This window comes from Tympanuchus pallidicinctus, unplaced genomic scaffold (assembly GCF_026119805.1).
Source record: "Tympanuchus pallidicinctus isolate F22 unplaced genomic scaffold, pur_lepc_1.0 scaffold7, whole genome shotgun sequence".
Classification (NCBI taxonomy): domain Eukaryota; kingdom Metazoa; phylum Chordata; class Aves; order Galliformes; family Phasianidae; genus Tympanuchus; species Tympanuchus pallidicinctus.
Window position 1 is genome coordinate 25979785 of NW_026294791.1, and position 16895 is coordinate 25996679.

The window sequence follows — 16895 nt, forward strand, 5'->3', positions numbered from 1 at the left end:
GTACATTATTACTTGGGTAACGTCCTGTTTCATAGTAATGCAAAAAAGACCATGACACATTGGAGAAGATAGATCAAGAGCATGAAGCTTGGCTGCACCATGATTTTATTCTCAAGTTGTTGTGCCTCAGCCATTAGTTTACAGTCCTGAAACAAATCTCTGGCACTTACTGCGTGATACTTACCCTAAAAACATCTGGTGTTTGGTCTACAAATACTAACACACAAGTGAGAAGCAGTGACAGACACATGGTGCTCAATTTATTCAATAGAAAGTACATGGTAGGAGGTCTGTTTGTTGGTAATTTTTTAAACAGAACAGATTTCGCTGCATTCAACAAGACAGAAAAATACCCTTCACACAACCTCTGCATTCCACGGGACCTCTTCTGACGATAATTATCAAGACCATAATTTCCTATTTGACCACGTCAAGTTCTGTAATTATCAGCTCCTGTTTGTACATCTATACCACAATTATGGTATCTGATTACAGAATTTTGGACCTTGTAAGGGACCTTGTCCAACACAGCAGGGTGAAGGACAGCTGGCTGCTCAGGGCCACTTGTGTTGTCAGTGGCTCCCCTGATGGAGAGTTCACAACCTCTGGGGCAAACCATTACCGTGACTGATTACCATTCAAGTCTGAGAAAATTAAACAACCCCAAACCACCTGCAACTTGCTGAGGATGCTCCTGTCCATCTGCAGGCTACCAATGAAGCAACCCCTGGGTCCAGCTGCCAGTCACAGCCACCGATGCTGGGCAGCTCAGCCACATTCCAACCCACCCTCTGTCCACATACCTAGCCCACGCTTTAGCAGTTTGTCTGTGATGATGCCATGGAGAAGTTTTACTGCTCTCATCCCCTACACCAGCTATCTCATCACAGAAGCTATCAGTGTGATTTCCCCTCTATAAACTCACACTAATTACTCTCAATTACCTTGTCCCTTATCAGCTGATTTTTCACCACCCATCAAATAGTTACCGTGCCACCTGCAGTCAGAGTTTACCTTTCCTTCATTCAGACTTGGCTCTCTAGAGACATTTTGTTGGCAAAAGTGAGAAAAATTGATCCAAATAAATAGCAGCTGTGAATGTGAAGTCAGTCCAACCCCCATGTTTCAATGTGACATGAGACATGGAGCTAGCACAGCCAAGGCAGCACAGAATGTCTCAGTAGGGATGCACAACTGACCAGTTACTAAGAGCAAAAAGATAAATTTACTGTGCTTGTTATGTCCTTCAGTTACTCATTGCCAAGAGCAGAGCAAAAAACTACACATGAAATATCCAACCATCTTTTACTCCCAGGAACTCTTTCAGCAGCAGAGCTCAAATCTCAAATCCAATTTTCATAAAAGCTTTGCACAGATCATCTCTTTCTGGCTGGAATCATCATTAGTCTGGCAAGCCCTGCTCTTTGACAAGATCAATGTTTTAACCAGAATGGAAAGAGCTCTTACTTAATAAACGATGAAATGAAGCAGCACAAAAGCAAATGAATAAATACATGGAGAGATATGAGGAGCAGCTGAGAGTGGGCAGAGCCTTCTGTCCCATCATACAGTGCCAGCCCACCGCAGGGCCACACCAACAGACCAGATATTAAAGACCATCCACTGCCAGACATATTCCAACAACATAAAAATCCCAGAAGAAATGCTCAGCCTTTCAAATGATGGTTTTATGAATGTCTGTAGCCCTTTTTAATTAATTTCCACCAACAAAATGGAGTCAGGCTCCTCCGGTTTGCTATCACTCATTCCAAGCCCAACACCAGCAATCCAGATGTTCTCCAAGCTTCCTTTTTGGCAGCACAGCCTTGGATAAAAAGATTTTCCATCTCGGTAAGCTTGGTAAGCAAACAGAATTTCAGTTTCTACTCCAATACAACCGTATCACACAGCAGCATTTTGCAAATCAATAGCATCAGGACAAAACAAATAATTATGACCCGTGACTATGTGATTATCAGATATTTGATTCATTGTGCTGCTGCTACCACTGCTTATATATCAGTCAATGAATTAGAGAGTTCTGATCACGAGTTTAGTATTTTAATAACAAAGCTTGTTGCAAAGCAAAGAGGGAAAAGCTCAGCGCTGTACTTTCTTAGCACTGCACCTTACTTTTGCCATGAGCAGAAATACAGACGGCCTTACCTTGATGTTGCAGGCTTGTTCCATCAGCCTCCTGGCGTTCTCCTCAGCTCTGTACCTCTTGGGCAACTGAACCCTGAAGAATTTTAAAGCTCCTTCAAAATCAGCTTGTAGAAGGTCTTCTTTGGAGGTCTGTAACCGAACACAGAGAACTACTCTATAAACACTGAGAACATGAAGTCATGCTGTTTCACCAGATTTGTCATTTACTGAATGTATTCCAAATCACTGATATTCACACTGGCTCAAAAGACATCACCTTTGCAATCAACTCTTTAATTCCTATCTCGTAAAACAAATCAGACCTTAAAACCTAGCCGAGGAAAATGCCATGCAGAGAGGTGCAGCCTCTGGCACACACGAATGTATGCAGTCCTTCTGTACCTGCAGGGTAAGAAAGGGATTCTGGCAAAGCCTGTCAAGCTGCAGCTCAGCAAGTAAAAAACAACAAAAAGAAACAAGGGAATCTGTAATATTTTTTAGAGAGCTTCTCTTTGTAACAGCGCTGGCTTTTATCATGCTGCTCTAAAAAGACAATGTATATATGGATATATATGGTTACAGACATTAACAGCAGAAGCAGAAATGCATATGACTCATAGGAGGCACCAGCAAGTCAGTGTGCAGAAGTCTGTGACACCATTTCTCAAAGAACACCATGCCAGAGAATGCTTCCCATGTTTATTTCTATATCTGTCATAAGACTGTACTTCTTGCTGTGGTATCAAGCCTAACAGGTCAGAAATGTGAAACATTCTTCACTAATCCCATTCTGCTGCAGAGGAGGTAATATGATTCATTACCCAGGAACAAATTAATTCATTTTTGGAGCTGCAAGAACTACAGGACGCGATCTTGCAGCTAAGCAGAAGCCTGCAGACAGCTCCCTTAAAAGGCTCACAGAGATCTGACATCCAGAGAACGCAGCCAGGACGTCACCTCAAAATGGGAATTCTTTTCAAAGCAGAAGGAATAAAGAAAAGTGTGGCAATGTACAGCAGGGTGAGTCAGGCTGCACGCCCCAGTGCCAACACTGACATGTGTGGGGCAACACAGCCCCCTGTAAAGGCAAAGTGCTGGATGTGAACTTGGTACCACATGAGGATGAAACCTGCACTGTGCATGGTTATCTACGACTCCACATATTCCCAAAGATTATTATACTTCACACCCTGCTGAGCACTTACTAATAGCTTCTGCTACATTAATCACAGGGCAAGAGTGAGAAAATGCTAAGTGTAGCTGAAGTAGCTTTGGAGGATCTGTTTCCCTGCAACCGAGGCATTCATTTTTTTAAACTTTGTCTTCAAACTGCTCAGAGTTCCCTCAAGATCTGTTGGATCCTCCCTTCCTTGGCAGCCAGAAAGCTGCTGGGTCATCCCTGCAGGCGCACAAGAAGGGCTGCCGTCAGGATGCTGATGAGCTCTGCTCAGCTTTACAAACGAGCACATCCGCTTCTGCCCACAGCAATTTGGCAGGAGGGCTGCTTGGCCGAGGCAAGACCGATGCTGTGTTGACAGCAAGCTGCTGCTGAGGTATCCAATGAATCAGACCCACTCGTGAACACAGTTCTGGCCAAGGCATCCGCTTCCTCTTCTGAAGGCAGTTTTCCTTCTGGACCAGGTTTGCTAGAGTGATGTGCACTATGCCCCGCTGCAGACGAGCTCCTGTTGCGCACCCACAGAGCTGTGACAAAGCAGCAACAAGGCACAGCATCACAGTGCCATGACAGAGCTCTGGACAGTGTTAGCTGGGCAGTGCTGGTCCATCATAGAGCTGTTAAGGCTGGAAAAGACCTCTAAGACCCTCAAGTCCAACCCCAGCCCAATGTGCCTGCTGCCTACGTCCCTCAGTGCCACATCTCCATGATTCTCCAACACCCCCAGGCACTCTGCAGGCAGCCTGTCCCAGGAAAAAAAGCAGTAAATGTTGGATAACCAGCTTACTTGAAAACAATCACCCTCCTCTCTGCGATGCTGACAGCTGTGATCACTGTATGGACCAAAAAGGTTTTCCTATTCCACTGCAGATCTGCCCTCTGTGGAGATGAGACCCCTGCTGTATTCTTGTCCCCACACCCTTGCAGCCCCTGCTGGCCTAGCCATAGCTCTGAGCAGCCTGCAGGGGCACAGGAGCAGCCTCTAAACCCCATTTTGCTGCTGTTATTGATTTCACACTGCAGAACTGCTAGCCAGGCTGACTGCCTTGCTTCCGACACAGTGGGAGGCTGTTTTCAATCACAGCTCCTGGACAGTTGCTCCTAGCACTAAACAAACACAGAGCACACTTCTTGTCAGAGTTTCACCATTTTAGTAGGTGCTGAGTGCCCTCATTTCAAGCAAACATTTTTCCCGGAGTGCCCGACTGTATGATTCTATCTGAAATGTGTATTTTGGTTTAGCTTTCTGAAAATTAACATCATGTATTTTGGGCTCTTGAATTTCTTTTTCTTTAAAAACAGAATCATAGGATGGCCTGGGTTGGAAGGGACTCATGATTCAAGGATGATGAATCTCCAACCTCCACATTTCATAGCAGCCCAGGCTGCCCAGGGCCCCATCCAACCTGGCCTTCAACACCTCCAGGGATGGATGGGGCATCTACAGCCTCTCTGGGCAGCTGTTCCAGCACCTCACCATTCTCATAATGGAGAACTTAAACGTTAAAGATCAATACCTAAATTATCCCACCAAACCTCAGAGAAGAGGCACCTACCCTTTATGTCTACAGCACTTCATTAAAATAAACAAATGTCAGAAAAGACAGAGGCAAATATGTCAGAACAACAAAGATGTGTAAAAATTCATACTTGGAGGTAGTTCTCCCCCGGTTCCCTTTGTATCACTGCTACAATGACTTTGCAACAGCCCTCAAACCAATTACTTTCACAACATTGTAGTTATGGAGAATGTTGAGGTCTGAGAAGCCTTTGGCCAATTAAAATCTGTAAAAAATAGAGTGAGCCATGGCAATGGGAACTATTGAAATTGAAAAATGATAACCCATCATACTGCATATTTTGGTAGTATGAGTGGTGGAGCCCAGATGTTCAGCTCTCTGAACTTTGATGTATGTTTTTACTTCATCAAAATAGTCAGTTGGTCAGAAAGCTATGAGTTTCACTATTAAAATGACAAGAAATCGAAGCAACCTTTTAAGATCAATTTTAAGTGGGCTATTTTGTGTATATATACATATATTTGTGTACATCACGCAAACAAATCTTTTCTGGTTCTACTTAAAAACAGGAAACAACAAAAACCAGTGTGCGTATAGAAGTACATATGTACGTGTATTTAGAAAGAGGGACAGATGGATGCATGCATGTGCAGCACAAAGAAGTACACAGTGTTGTTGCTATTCAGTGATTCACATTTTGTGATCTTAATCAATAAATCACAAAGACATTCCAGTCCCCTCTGGCAGCTGTGTGACTGGCAGGGCTCTGTAAATGTGCTGGTTCATACCACTCAGCTCACAGATCTCACCAACAACTTCTTTCCCTCTGCCATCTGTAAGCCTAATGAGCCGCTAATTCCAGTTTGGCAGGTACATGGCATTGCTGTGCACCTGGGGACTCCAGGGCATTTCTTAATATTCGAGATGTAATTCTTAAATAATCATATTTGTGTTTAAAATACGTGTTAAGGAGACAGGCAGAAGAGGAGACTTGCTGAGAATGATGCACTTCTGAAGTCTCCGCTTGCCTTGTAGGTGTTGGTTCAGTGTCTCCTCAAGTGTCCTTCCCACATATTTCAGTATATTCACAAAACGGCCTTATATGGAACAGCTGAAATGAAGGACAAGCCCTTTTGCAGAAGTAGTTAAGGAAGCATTCAAGTCTACAGATGAAGTGCTGGGAATGTGCAGATGTTTGAAAAAGAAAAGCAGAAAATCTGAGCTCTTCTTTGTGACCGACTTAAGTAATGGTGTGTTTATTTTATTATTATTACCTCTCAAAATATAGAGGGAAATGCGTTTAAGACAAAGGCTTGGTTTTTTTCTTTTCTTCAATTATTAATTTTGCAGTCTCATTCCTCACTGACTGTACCAACTAAATCCCCTGATCCCAGCTGGGAGCTCAGAGAGCAGAAGGACTTTCCAACCAACCACGCTGCATATCCTTGATTTAATTCTTCCTTTTTTATACAAACAGATCGAAAAATTCCACTGTAATTTCTATAGAGTTAAGCATATATAGTATATCTGTTTAGAATTTCCACAGAATGCCAGGGAGAATAAACCTGTTGTACAATCTAATGGGCATCAGTCAGGAAGAAGAGAGCCAGTGGAAGGCAGAGGAGAACCCGGCTATACTCTACTCCACTATTATATGTGCTACCAATAAATCCAAAATGCTTTCAAGTGGCCCTACACTACTCTTTCAGACCATAATCTTTAATCTTTAACATACCCAAATGTGGTTTTAAGCTCTTGAAGAATGTGCAATGCACTGTGAAGGCATGGGAGCTCCTTCTACTCTGACTGCTCCTTCTCAATGTTGTATGTTGTTCTGTTTTGCTCCAAGCAGAGCTCCAGACGTCTGTCAGACGACCCCAAGAGGAGAACACGGAGCTGCTGAGGAGCACCAGGCAGTGCAGACCCAGAACCCAGTTCTGGGCACGTGTCCTGGCTCAAGAGACCTGGCACGCACCGCCAATACGAACCATCAATGGGCTCCTTCCATTGGCATCACTTGTATCCCCTTCTGGATGTGAAAGCTATGCTGTCACAAATAACATTTTTTATTAACACCTGTTATCTCTGTAAACAAACCCAAAACCTGAGTGGATAGGTGAAAGTTTCCAGAAGGCCTGGCTTTGTAGGCAATGGGCTGGCACCCTGCAATGGGCTCACGCTTCCCACTGCGTACACACAGTGCTGCACCTCTGCTCCAATGCCACTGGTGATTGCTGATCCAGAGGACAGAAGGTAATGTTCCATCTGCCATCTAAAATATGGATGAATGTCAATCAAACCTCTTTAAGAGAACAGGCATCATTAGCATCGCTTTGTCCTTTTTATCCTCCATTTTTTAATAACCAGGTCATTCAGCAAAGCTCATTGCCCAGGTGACTAAGTCCACCAATTTCCTGGTATTCCCCACCTGGACGCTCAGCTCCAAAGCCTGATGAATCAAGTGAAAAAGCCTAGTGGCTCTGTCTCATCACAGACCAACTCAGAACAACCTGGCAGCCTTCTCCCAGGAGATCAGCAGCACTGAGGCTACAGATTGGGGTAGGGCAGTGCTGAGGAGCACTAGGAGCTGTGCAGGCACAGTGCTCACACACAGCACCTTCAGTCATGCATTACAGCCAGCACTACACCCAGTTCTACAAGTGACTGCAGGCATACCCAGACTGCCCTTCACTTCACTAGCAATCTGTGAGTTTGTGAATATCGCATCTGTCACTTCACAATGCTTGCAAGGTGCAAGTAATCACCTTTCTTTCTTTTGATTATTTTTCATTACCCAAATGCTGAGCATCTTACACCACCAAGAACAGCACCCCTCATCCAAGGGTACCGCAGAACACGCAGCGATGGCTCAGCAGCACGATGAAAATACACGACAGGTCACTCAACCACAGTGCAATATGGGGCTACGCAGGGCGTGGAAATAAGGCATGGGGCAGCAGCAGCTGCTTCTTCCCAGACATGACTCCCAAATAGCATTTTGGTGTGCCGTGCCACCCAACCCCAGGGCAGCAGCCAGAGCACACCCAAGGCAGGGACCAACTCCGCATCTTCTGCTGTTGTGTGGCTTTGGGTGTGTTTTGTGCAGCAGCAGTGATGATGAAAGTGCACTTCTCTGTGCCGTAAGATGCCACACCAATTTCGGGCCATCTCACAGACAGACATCATTTGCTATGGCATATAAAAACAGCTTTAACAATTTATCTCTCAGATTGTTCCACACAAGCATTTTAAGCTTTATACTTAAATTCCCTCACCAAAACTAAACACAGAAACAGCAGAAAACTACAATACACCACATCTTGAATTGTTATCATTGCCTAAAATGCTTAAAACAAACCTCTGATGCTCCAAGAATCAAATTTAGCTGCTGCAAATTAAAGCACTTTCCAGCAGCACCCGGGAGCAGACAGAGCACGGTTATTTCAAACCATTACAGAACTGAGAACAAAAGCATTCACCGCTTTAGGACATGTTTTATGGGAAGAGCCCTGGTTGTGACTGCAGGTATCATAGGGCATAGGGAAGAGTCACCACTCAGGAGCTGGACTGAGAGAAGCCAAGAGAAAAAAAACAAATAAGCGAGGTCTCCCACCTCCATCCAGTATAAAGAATCCCAGGGGAAGCAGGTTTGGGAGGGAAGATGGCAAATTCACAATGACTTAATTTGAAGAAAACGTGATCTCACCGCAAGCAGCCGAGGCACAAACAGGCGATGCCCCATCCCCAGAAGTTCCAGCACCCGACATGCATACTCATTCACCAGCTTGCTCCTCTCGTCATGCATGTCCTGGGACTTTTTGACAGGCGGGGTGAGCTTGGCAGCCGGAGTTTTGCAAGGTACCCCTTCTTCCATCAGCAGCAAGTAGTAAGTATCCAGAGTGAGAAGAACAGGCTTCTAACCCCAATTTCCAGAAGTGCAATGAGAGGTGAGGTGAGCCAGCCCCGGCTCTCAGAAACCGGCTCAGATGGGCGTCTACAGCTCAGAGCAAGAAAAGCATCTTTGCTAAGAATCGAGGAAAAATATCATCCGCTGTGTTTGCTCAGGCTGAGTCCGGAGAGGATGTGAAAAACAAACCAAAGAAAACATGGATCTAAAATGTACCCAAAAGGCAGGAAAATGGCAGAAATCGAGTGCGGGAGAGCTCTGATGCAAGAAAGGAGAGGGAGAGCTCTCACGGCTCAGCGTGTCTAAGGCTGTGTGTGCGAGCAGACAGCAGCAGCGATAAGAGCAATAAAGCCGGGGCAGTCCTGGAGCTGCAAAGAGAAAAGGATGAGCTCATTGCAAGCTCGGGCTGGTGACAAGCGTGGCGGCGGCTGCTGCTGCCTCTCGCTGTGCATTGGCAATGAAGGGATGGGGAGGAGGGGGCTGGGAGGGGAATGAGCATGCAGTGTGCGTCTCGGGGGAGAATGCCGTAATAAGAAGCCAATAGTGAGCGGCGGGACGGATGGGCTCCCCTCCCCTCCACCTCCCATCAATCCCACTGTGACAGGCTCTGCTGCTGGATCCCAGGCTCACGTACACGAACGGCATCCTCGGTGGGTAGGGAGAAAGGAGACTGGCAGGCAGCACAGGGGCTGCTGGCTGACGTGCTGCTGGACAACGTAGGCACAAAGTGCACTACAGAGATGGGCAGGTAGGGCTGGAACCATCGTTCCTGCTGGACTGGTGAGGGGAAAGGACACCACAAGGGGCTGCTGGCGAGGGAAGGGCAGATGCCGCAGATGCAGCCAGCTTTGCACGGCCTGTGCAGCGCTGAATGAAATAAGCAGCAATCACTTCCAGCCTTGCCTTCTCCAGAGGCATTTCTAAATCTAGAGAAGACAGGCAGTGAGGGGATGATGTCAGCATATGTTCTGAATCGACTAGAAATTAACTGCACATTTGTCAAGAAAGCAATGATGTCACAAATCCATGGTCCTGCACCTCCCCAGGAGCTCTGGCCATCTGCCTGGGGACAAGGCAGCACATCACTGCACTCGTAGGCCTGCATTCAGGCAGAGTGCTTTGCTGCTGCTGCCCCTCTGTGCTGCCTAGCTATAAAATGGGCTCTGTAACAGAACAATGCATGTTTTCATCACAGAGTGGCACCCCATCAGAAAGAAATAAAATCATAACATACCACAATGAGCTCTAGACACCTAAACCACAGTAACTGAAACGATTCTGCACTGCATATTTAGATACAAAAATCATGTGTTTATCACATTCTGAAACATCACGTTTAGGTAAAATAGTGACACAAAGTAAAAATCAGTAGCTTGGGGTTGCTGAATTGAAATAAGAAACATGGTCATGCGTAACTAAAATAGGAAAATTCATTTTAATTCACATTGGACAAGCATACATAAACTCAGCAAACAACAGAGAAAATGAGAGAAATAAATTCATTTAATTCAGTTTGATACACCACCCAAACTGAACTCTCAAATACAAGTAAATTGTCTTGGATGAAAGGAAGTAAAGAATGATGAAAAGGATGTAAAAGGATGAAGAAAAGGACATAAATACCAAAAACTGCCCCACCCACTCTGGTCAGCCTGGCTCATGGTGACACATGAAGCAGGTGGAACACAGAGGGAAGCAGTAAGTCAGAGATGGCAGCTCACAACAACGCGGGACTGAAGCCAACTAACGCACTTGCAAACCTCATGCAGTACTGAGCAAGCTGTTTGATAGAGGCTGTCCTCTCTCAGGCTGTGAAGCATGGCTTTGGAGATGCAGATCCCCCCAGAGGAGCAGATGACAGCTGCAATGGTGATGACGACCATACTTCAGCCTGGCTGAGCTCAGGCATCTACTGTGGTGATGCTGAAGAGAAGCTACGTGGCACTGCAGGACACAGTGGTGATGGCTGTCCTAAATGACCTTAGGGGTCTTCTCCAACCCTAATGATTCTATGAGCACCAACACGTTTCATTCTGGTTTAAGATTACAGTAACATTGTGATGGGGACTCCCTTATGCCTCCCAAACTCCTTCAGTGTGCAGTTCCAAAGACTCCAGCATATCTTCTTGTTTAGTACTGTGTGTAAGTCAGCACTGTAACTGACTGGTTATTCATCATTGGTTGAATTCTCACTAAACCATCTCTGCAGGGTGAAAGGGTTTAAAGAAAGGAAGGTAGCTTGAAAAAATCCGAAAAAAAATCAGACAAGTGTTTACACCTTGTTGAAACACACAGTGGTAAGCACGATGTTCAGGAAGCATCAAGGTTCTATCCTCAAACAGAGACTGAAAACATGACTCAAAACATTAAAAAGGAAGAGATGAGAGCATTATATGGTGTGCTTTGGGAAACAAAGAGGAGACAGAATCGACCAGAAGAGGCAGAGTCACTGGAGACCAGGCACAACCTGTGGGCAGAGCATGCAGAGCACTGGCCGTGTGAAAAGCCTCTCATTTCTCCTTGCAAAAATCAAACTTAACAAGATTTGGTTTACTATGGGTAAGATCCGGGCTTATGAATAATGGAATGAAGTGATTATTAAATAAAGTCTTTAATTCTAGAAAGTTATAATAGGATCCAGTAGTTAGAGGCTAAAACCAGATGAATTCAGGTTAGAAATAAGGTTCACACTTTTAGGAAGAAGGAAAATTAACTACAGGACAAGCATCCCAAGGGATGTGGTCTACTGCCATCATTACAGTTTTTCCATCAGCCCTGGATTTCTTCTTTAAAAAACAGGTTTTAGAAACCCTGAGAAGTTTTAAGGCTTCCTAAAAACCTGAACTGCCAGCTAAAATCCATCACTCATTGTTTATTACAGAGCATAACAGCGACCTGTCATTAGATCTGCAGTTTGAAACTTTTTATACTCCGTACCATTCTCAGATCTTTCTACATCCTAACTGAACACTGCATCTTACTTCTATTTGTCTGATGCAGAATTGTGGTTTGTCCTTCATGCAGACCTCGCTGCTCTCATCCATGCCTTTGGCACTGCTCTCAGCCCTGCCGTTAGCTTGCTGCCCTGGGTTCTTCTGAAAGTCCTGGCTGAAGCCAACATAAAACCTGGAAACAGCCCAGAAGACAGTAACTGGCACACTAAGAAGAATGCCTTAGGGTAAGCACACATTACTTGAGCTTTGACTTCCAAGTTGGAGACTATCTGTTTTTTGAAGTATGGTTACATTCTTTTTCTGGCCATGAAATACCTGCTCACGTGGCAATGCTGCCATTAGGTCAGCTCAGACACAGACAGCAGAGGCCCACTGAACTCTGACGAATTGGCTCATGGAAAAATGGTCCTTATGCAAAGCAAACCGTATGGAATCTGAGCTACGAGATGTAGGCACAGAGAAAATACATAGAGAAGGCTCATGAGACTCCAAGGAGAATGATGGGTTTATATTTATCCTTTTACGATGGTTGAAGCAGGAGCTTTATGCTTCTTGCAATGTTTTCTACAGAGAAAAACTATGTGCCAACATGGTTATTGCAGCTCTGCCTTAATATGTTGCCAGGAGCACCCAGTGCCCAAACACTAACGTGTTGGTTTTAACAGCATTCTCCCCTGCATACTTAAGAAGACATGACAATTTGCTGTAAAAAGCAGTGACTTGCTCAGCTCCCATCATTTTAAAATTACAGCCCTATGTATGTGGCGAGGATTTCTTTCTCCCTTTCTGCACCCTCTCCCTGCCCACACATTCTCCCAGCCCTGTGCCCTCCTTCTATCCCTGCCCTTCTGCAGGAGCCCTGCTGGCCTTACCTCCCATCCTGTGCTTTGTGTCCACAAGAATATCAATTTTTTATGATAATGGGGCATGCTACTGAAAGGTCAGTGCTGAGATAAACTGGACATTTCCGTAATTGCTACATCAGCTGCTAACTGATCAATGCCTATGTATGATAGCATCTCTCTTTTACATGTCAACTATCCATAAAAAAAAGGGAACTGGATCGTCTTCAACATCGCAGTGGAAAAATAACTGGCTTTGAAAAGCTAAATAGAATCTAAAGCTCGAAGAACAAAAAAGAAAGCTCTCTTTCAAGTTCTTCTCTGCAAAAGGATAAGACAAACCCTGCAGCAGAACACATCTCAAAAGCCATATGAAATGCATCGTGCCCGCAATGAGTGCTTCACCTCTTACCTTATCAGAAATTACTTTGTCGTGCCTGTTTTTCAGGTCTAGTTGCAACAGAATAATCTGAATTTACTGAAGCTTACATCTCTTAACATGATCAGAGAGAACACGACAAAGCAATTACTTCTCAGAGCAGATTCCAACTCTGTGCCAGGGTCTGTGCTGGTTAACCTGTTCTTAGATGGCTTAGAAAAGAGGATGAGTCACAAGGTGACAATGTTGGCAAATGCTACCCTGAATTATTCAGGGTTTACAGTAAAGAACTGAAGAAGGACTGTAAGAGTCTGAATGACTGAGCAACAATACAGTAAATGAAAATTCAGTGTACATAAGAGTAAATTGCAGCAAATGGGGAAAAAAAATCTATCATTTTTACATATAAGTGACAGCTGACAACTGCCACTCAGAATGAATCTTGGCATTACCATGGACGGTTCAATGAAAATAGCACAGCTGACGTCAACAAAATAAGTCAAATGGTAGGAATTAATAGAAAAGTAAAGGTAATTTAAACTGAGGATGCCATTATTCTGCAATACAACTCCACAACATCTTCAACATTATGCACTAGTCTGGTACTCTGACCTCAAAAAGGAAATAACAGAGACCAAGAAAGATATAATGAGGAAATAAGGCTCAGCAGAAGCTTCCAGGTGAGGAGATAAAAAAATAGATTCAAATGATCAAGCCTGTAAAATAGATGACTGATGAGGGATACAGCAGACCTGTAAAATCGTGAGCAGCCTGGAGAAAGTGAAGAGGTACAAAACCCCCTTCAGCCCCACTTTTTAAACTCTGATGAGAGAGAGCAAGGGGTAATATCAGCAGTGGATGTGTGTTGGGGGATAAAGGCAGCTTCATCTTAAGGGATGTGACAATGGCCATTTTGGCTTACACTGCAAACCACAGAGCTCCCTGAAGAATGAGGTACAGAAGAATGAGGTACAGCTCATCCATAAGCAACAGAATCCAAGGCCTGTGAGAATCAATCACTGCTCTGTCAATCTCTGCTACATCCACTTCTCACGAGGATATATATATATGTATATTTATTTATTTATTTATATATAAAGATATAAAGCTATATCTTTAATGCTGAGCAAAATCTCAGATGTCATTTTGAAGTTCTTGTGTTGGCACAAGTGGTAATTTAGGAGGTAAATGATGGACAAAACCCAAGACAGGTTAGGTGAAATGTCTATTCCCAATGCTTTGGAAGCAAAATAAGAAAATTTACAGTCCTTAAAATGTTCATTAAGAAGTGAAATGCTAAAGTACAGGAAAAAAAAGCATCAAAATGTTTGCCTTTGTAGAGGTCCATATCTAAAGTAGTGAAAAATTATGGGTGGGTCGTTAAGGTCAGTCGTGAGTATTATTCCATAAAAAATTAGAGAACAATGCAATACTCACAGTTATCAGAAAAAATAAATTTCTGTAGGTAGAAGGATGCCTATACATGACAGTGCAGTGTCAACACCAGGTCAATACAGAAAACACAGCACATTCAAACAGCCAAATCAGACCTGAGCAGATGCAGAAAGCTACCACTAAGATGCTCAGAAGTTCAAGAATACCAAGACTATTGGGCTGTGTATTAAAGAATATGACTGGTATCTATACACAATTCAAGGTGATAAGTGTGTCCCCCTATGGGACAATCTAAGAAAAGAGGACAATGTTGATGTAAGAGCAGCAGAGGAGTGTAAAAAACACAGGAAGAAGATCAGACTGCAACAGGAAAAACAGAGTTCCACAGCACACTGCTGCTGCTACCAGCTATAACATGGATGCCATGTCACACAATGGTGCAAGTAGAACACAGAAGCAATTCTTTGGCCCAGAAGGTCCTTTTCAGTCCACATATAGGATAACTAAAAAAAAAAAATAATTCTCCTAAGCTAGAATAAATTTGACTTTATGTCTTCTTTTTAATATAGGGAGTATCAGTATCAACTACTAAATTGATAGCATCATCTGCTGTCACTGTCTCTGTAGCTGGTGCTCTCTTTTATGTAGGGCACATACTGGCACAAACAACGTTGAGATGGAAAGATGGAAGCAGAAACAATGAGGAACCACAAAACTGTTGTGTTTGTATTATACACTGTTATTATTTGATATGTGCAATGAAAAGCAGTTTAAGAACTCGGAACAGCCATTAGAAATGCTGCTTACATTTGGCTGAGTGTAACAAACAATATACTTAAGTACTGACTTGTAGATAATAGGGTACTGAAGTGAATCTCTGCTAAAGCAGCTCCCTGCAGTAGATGGCACAGAAAGCATCCAGTTGGGTCCTGAATATCTCCACAGAAGGAGACTCCAGAACCTCTCTGGGCAGCCTGTTCCAGTGCTCTGCCACCCCCACAGTAAAGAGGTTCTCATGTTTGTATGGAACTTCCCATGTTCCAGTTTGTGCCCACAGCCCCTTGTCTGCTGCAGGGCACCACTGAAAAGGCCCCATCTTCTTGACTCCTGCCCTTCAGATATTGAATGGCATTTATACAATCCACTCTCAGTCTTCTTTTCTCCAGGCTATTTTCCAACAAAGAAACTAACCAGCTGATGATAAATAAGATCTGAAAATATGCTGGAACTGGAATGGTTCATTTTCCTCTAACAGCCCTACCAAGGATTTTAAGTGAAAATATCAGTGCAACGTTGCTTGCAGAGCTGTCTGAACCACGCTTTTCTCAGCTGCCTCTTTCAGCACTGGGTTCTTCTCCCACCTCGGTGCTTTGTTGTTATCTGATGCTCAGAAGAAGAAAAGCGAGCAATGTCTGCGCCACCAGCGCAGCTCAGTGAATGTTAATTCAGGTGCAGTCTCAACGTGATGTAACCCAGTGATTAATGCCAAGCTGTAAAATGCTGCCACCAGCTGGATGGAGAGGCCGACAGCGTGCTGATAAGCAGCACGTATTGGAAAGCAGAACACTGGGATGCTACAGCAAATGAAAGCTGTTTTGCAGTCGATAAATCAGACTAATGCCCTGCCACAAAGGGCGGCCTCCACTGCTAAGGAGCTTTAATCCACACTGTTGCATACTCAGAAGGTGGGAGGAGGAAAGGGAAAGGACAGCCCTCGTGCCTCAAACACATGTTCATTTTCTGAAGAGCACAGCACTGAGATATCACGGGTCACTGGTCACAGAAGCAGCACTGCTGCTTCCTAACCAGTAGTCACTCACCTTAAGCACGAGCAGCTGGCTGGAATAGTGAGAAACTGCAGTGAGACGGGAGGAGCTCAAGAGAAAAGCTTTCTGTTGCTATTTAATGGGGACTGAGGGGCACACACTTCACAAAAATGCAAGAAAAATGGCATTTACAGAATGAAGACTCATATTCCACTGTTGGATGATTTCCTCCTCCAAACTAAATCCAAGAGGTTGACGATGAGAAAACAATAAAACAAATGTTTTAAGACAGAACAAAACCTAGGAATTATGAGGGTGGACGGTGATAGGACAAGGGGGAACAGTTTTAAACTCAGACAGGGGAGGTTTAGGTTAGATATTAAGAGGAAGCTTTTCACATAGGGTAGTGATGCACTGGAACAGGTTGCCCAAGGAGGCTGTGGATGCCTCATCCCTGCAGGCATGCAAGGCCAGGCTGGATGTGGCTCTGGGCCGCCTGCTCTGGGGTTGGCAATCCCACACATAGCAGGGGGCTGGATCTAGATGATCGTTGTGTTTATTTTCAACCCCCAGGCCATTCTACGATTCTATGAATTGCTTCCATTCACTTCAGAACCAGCAACAGGCACAGCCTTACAACCTCACAGCTTTCAGAGCTCTTTCTCTGCAGAATTCCTGTTCACTTTTTGCCATTTACAACAACCTGTGGACTAAAACATATCACCTCTAATGACTGTAAGAGGTTATGAACACATCTGAATAGGAAAAAAATATTTCAGGTCTCCAAGTTTTCCTTCATAAAAGAACAGC

General features: G+C 44.2%; 1 protein-coding gene across 5 annotated transcripts in view; it reads right to left on the minus strand.

Annotated features, from left to right (window-relative positions):
- RABGAP1L (RAB GTPase activating protein 1 like) overlaps nucleotides 1–16895 on the minus strand; it is a 199972-nt gene that overhangs the window by 50375 nt on the left and 132702 nt on the right. For 4 of the 5 annotated variants that reach the window (XM_052666174.1, XM_052666175.1, XM_052666173.1 and 1 more), the window contains exon 19: nucleotides 2167–2295. In XM_052666174.1, the coding sequence (XP_052522134.1) occupies nucleotides 2167–2295 (129 nt within the window). Of the gene's footprint in view, nucleotides 1–2166; nucleotides 2296–8548; nucleotides 9186–16895 lie in introns of those variants that run through there. The other variant, XM_052666177.1, reaches the window with a different exon arrangement.